Here is a 4,002-nt window from a genome sequence, read left to right as displayed (position 1 = left end):
TAATGTATTTACGTTTTAAATAGTATTCAAGTTAAACATTATACAGGAAAATTATTATAACTCTGGAGACCGAATTGAGAACGGCTTTACACTTAAATTGCACTACTTTTTCAGTAAATATAAATATAACAAATTTAAAAAGTCCATTTAAAAAAAAACTATCGGTAGAAAATGACAAAAACATGCATCCTCGTCACGGGCGCCGCTCCCTCGCTGCAGCTTTTTGTTTTTTTAGGCATCACCTCCCCACTAACTACCCCGCATCTCTCTTTCTCAATCTCTCAATCTCGCCAGAGAAACAGAGATGCTTCTGCAAGCAGTTCCGGCGGCCACGATTCTGCTGGCAATGTTACTCTCAGCCCAATTGGCGGCGAATGCGGCGGCGGTACTGCCGCAAGGCAGCACTTCGCAGGTGGAGGATGCGGAGCTATTCCGACTGTACTATGGGCAGAGATTTAAGGTCATCAAGAACTCTGTTGACGGACAGAGCTATCTCCTCATGCAGGTAATTTACTTCCCCCTTCTTCTTCTTCTTCTTCTTCTTTGAAGCTATAGCTGATTGTTCTGTTTGTTTATGTGCCAGAATAATTCGACGATGGCGTTGAGGACGAAATACTGCACTGGACGAATCAAATCCTTTGTTGTTCCGCTCTTTAATTACTCCGTCGACACAATTTCCTTTCCTGGTATGATTGCTGTTTAATTAACTACATACATAACAGTCAATTCCTATGTATTTATATATCTGACTTCTGAACTTGTAATTTTTACATAAATGCCATCTTCATCTCACTTTTCTCTAAAATTAAAATGATGATATTTTTAACGTGATATTAAAATTTTCATGATATAAATATAAAAAATATATAATTTAGGTGTTAAATATGTAAATGTATATTCTAAGATTAGAACCATGATAACATTGTTATTTAAATAACATTTAGGCCAAACAGATCCTAATATCAAATATTTAATTCGGCAAACCAACAATCAATTTCATTGTTATGATCAATATGGAAGCATCGGGGACTATCGGTTGTCTCGTATTTTGATTGAATTCGCAATTTTAACAATTTTAGCCGCATTTATGCTCATAGCGTTTTTTAGTCATCATGTTATCTTTCTAAATGAGGCTATAATTTCTGTTCAATAATGTCTTTATAAAACTTTGTATTTATATCAACAAATAAAATGTTTCCTTTTTTTATGTTTGTCTTCTTATGTTGACAGTGTCCTTCTTTGAGGTGAGGCCCTTCCCGTCTAAATGACAAAGTTGTTACTGGTATTTAAAGGATGGATTCATGCTACAGGTTTACAACAAGCAGAGTTCTTCTTTTCCCCTATTAAAAAAAAAAAAACCTCAGGACAGCTAAAGATGTTTTTTTTTTTCATATAATTTTCTTTTTTTAATTTATATCATGCTTTACATTCTGGTCCGTTTGGGGTAGGTCCGTTTGGGGCAGCTTATAAGTGTGGGCGGGGTTTTGAAAACGCAAATTTTCTTTTTTTAATTTATATCATGCTTTACATTATGGTCCGTTTGGGGTAGCTTATAAGTGTGGGCGGCATTTTGAAAACGCCGTCATACCGTTTAGTTCGCGCGTTTTGCCAGTTTATCCGAAACTACGTTTGGGCTTTTACACTAAACGCGGGCCGCGAGTTGACCCCTGCAGCCGACCCGCAAGTTGTCCCAAACGGACCCTCTGTAAAGATGAGACCTAATTTGAATTGTTTGTTTTTAGGAAAATTTACATACATACCCATGTATTTACACATCTATCACCTAACCTTCAATTTTTTTTTTTTACATTTATGATATTTTATGCTTGAAAAAGTTTACAAAATAAGAAAGAAATTTCTCATTATGAAAAACTTTAATTTGTCAGAAAATATGCTGATTTTTGCTGTTTACATTATATACATATAGTGCTTCTTGGAGCACTAAATGAAGCCTTTATTTACTCTTGCTAAGCCATGAATGGGCCAACTAGCTTCAGCCTTTTGAAGCGTGCTTCAACAAAGCGATGGAGGCGTCAAGCACTTTGCTTCACTTTGCATGTGAAGCGTGCTTTTAAGAACATTGTTATTATTATTATTAAATTGTAAGATTGTATGAATTTTAAAGAAATAAACATGCGAGTAAAAAAACCCGACCCTTCCTTTCAATTAGCAAAGAGAACGTATTTAATTTGATCCACAAATAAGGGTTTGCACCGTTTCTTAACTAAAATTGGAGCAATATATGTTGAGGACTTGATATCATTCTAGGGTTCTTAGGAGGTATGAAAGAATACAAGAAAGGGATAGATAAGAAAAGCGGTAGGGTGGAGCTCGGTTGAAATTTGGCGAGAACGGTGGGATGACTATGAATCGGAAGCATAAAACAATTATTTTCTACTGTCAAACAACAATATGCAGCAAATTGGATGATGAAGGAGGCCGCCAAACATTTGGGAGAGATCGTTACTGTCATCCTATCAGGCTATAAACATATCACCTGAAAGAAATTCAAAGAGAAAGCACTCCAATAGGAAAAATTAGGAGGAAAATCTTCAAATAACATAAACGTAATCAAAAGTCTCTCAATAACCAGATATAAATAGATTATATTATAAAAAATCTAATTAGAAATAGATAAATAGGATATAAATCCTACATAAGCTTCAAATAATAAAATAATAAGAATTAGTATCTGGCGACAGAAATTACGAGTGAGAAGGTCTGTCAGGATGAAATCTCGTCCTGATACTAGTGTGGTCGGGAAACTCTCGCGGGAATCTTGCGATCTGATCCTATGATCACTGGAAGACATGAAGGTAGGCTTACGCCTTCCGCTCGAATGTGATTGCATGTTTCACACACTTGTTCTGCATCATTCTCCGCTAATAGGAGGGGCTTTGCCTTATTCACTTGAAGATTCTGGAAGTGATCTATCACCATCATAACAAAACCACAACCTTGTTGTGTTTGAGGCAGCTCTACTTTAAAATTTATGCTCATGCTCATTCCAAACAGCTCTAAAACACATTCATTATTCCAGAAATTGCCCCAATAAAATAAATTGTCATTCTTTTTTGGTACAACTTCAATGGGAATCACACATTGATGGTTATTCTCATGAATCAAGTCTTGGGTCATTAAATGTAAAATATTTATCCCACTTCTCGTACTTGGCTTAATGCATCTAATAAATAGGTATGTCTGAAGATACTAACTCTGGAATGAAATCTATGATATGATGGGCCATTCTCATTTGCCATCACTCAGGAGATAAACTATCAATCAGGATATCGACAAATCCTTCAACAAGGCGCCCCTTTTTATTGTATTGACTTTTCAGACTCATTGCGTATATGAAAATCAATATTAATCCTATTGGAGTCTTTCTCATGCGCTCAACTTGAAGCACTAGCATCTCTTCCACATCAGCTCTGCGTATAAGAGGTGGCCTCTTGGTGACGTTGATGTTTCTCCATCTTCAAAGCTATGGTCTGAACATCTTGTACTGTGTTATAAAGCTGTAATCGTATCATATTGCCAACGGGCGACCTCAGTCTTCTCAGATATCTAGTTATGGTGTTCTCCTCGGACTCTACTAGCTCAAATTTCAACATAAGTTGTTTGAACTCAGCGGTGTACTCATAAACGTCACTAGGAACATACCTTATATGTAATGAACCGGTAAGTATTTGTGCTATATCGGTACTGATTGCCTTTCCCTTCACGCTGACATGGATGCTTCAATTTTTTCCATCACTATTAGGGGTGTAAACGAACCGAACACGAACAAACAGAGCATGTGTTGGTATTCGATTCATTTGAAATTTAGTTTGTTTGAAATAAGCTCGTGTTCGAAATTGTTCGTGAAGTCAGTATTCGTGTTCATTTCTTAACGAACGAGCCGAACACGAGTTGTTCGCGAACGATGAGCCAGTTTGACATCCCAAATTTTAATATATATAAATAATATATTATATTAATTATATAACTTATATTATATAA

At 36.0% G+C, this 4,002-nt stretch overlaps 1 protein-coding gene across 1 annotated transcript in view; it reads left to right on the top strand.

Annotated features, from left to right (window-relative positions):
* Positions 1 to 203: 203 nt before the first annotated feature.
* The window catches only part of LOC110019017, a gene marked incomplete in the record, with an annotated part of 6,501 nt that continues 2,702 nt past the window's right edge, over positions 204 to 4,002 (top strand). The window contains 3 exon segments of the mRNA XM_020716534.1: positions 204 to 505; positions 584 to 686; positions 1,231 to 1,244. Of these exon segments, the coding sequence (XP_020572193.1) occupies positions 305 to 505; positions 584 to 686; positions 1,231 to 1,244 (318 nt within the window).

This window comes from Phalaenopsis equestris, unplaced genomic scaffold, assembly GCF_001263595.1.
Source record: "Phalaenopsis equestris unplaced genomic scaffold, ASM126359v1 Scaffold000038, whole genome shotgun sequence".
NCBI lineage: Eukaryota > Viridiplantae > Streptophyta > Magnoliopsida > Asparagales > Orchidaceae > Phalaenopsis > Phalaenopsis equestris.
This window is presented reverse-complemented; position numbering and strand designations above follow the sequence as displayed.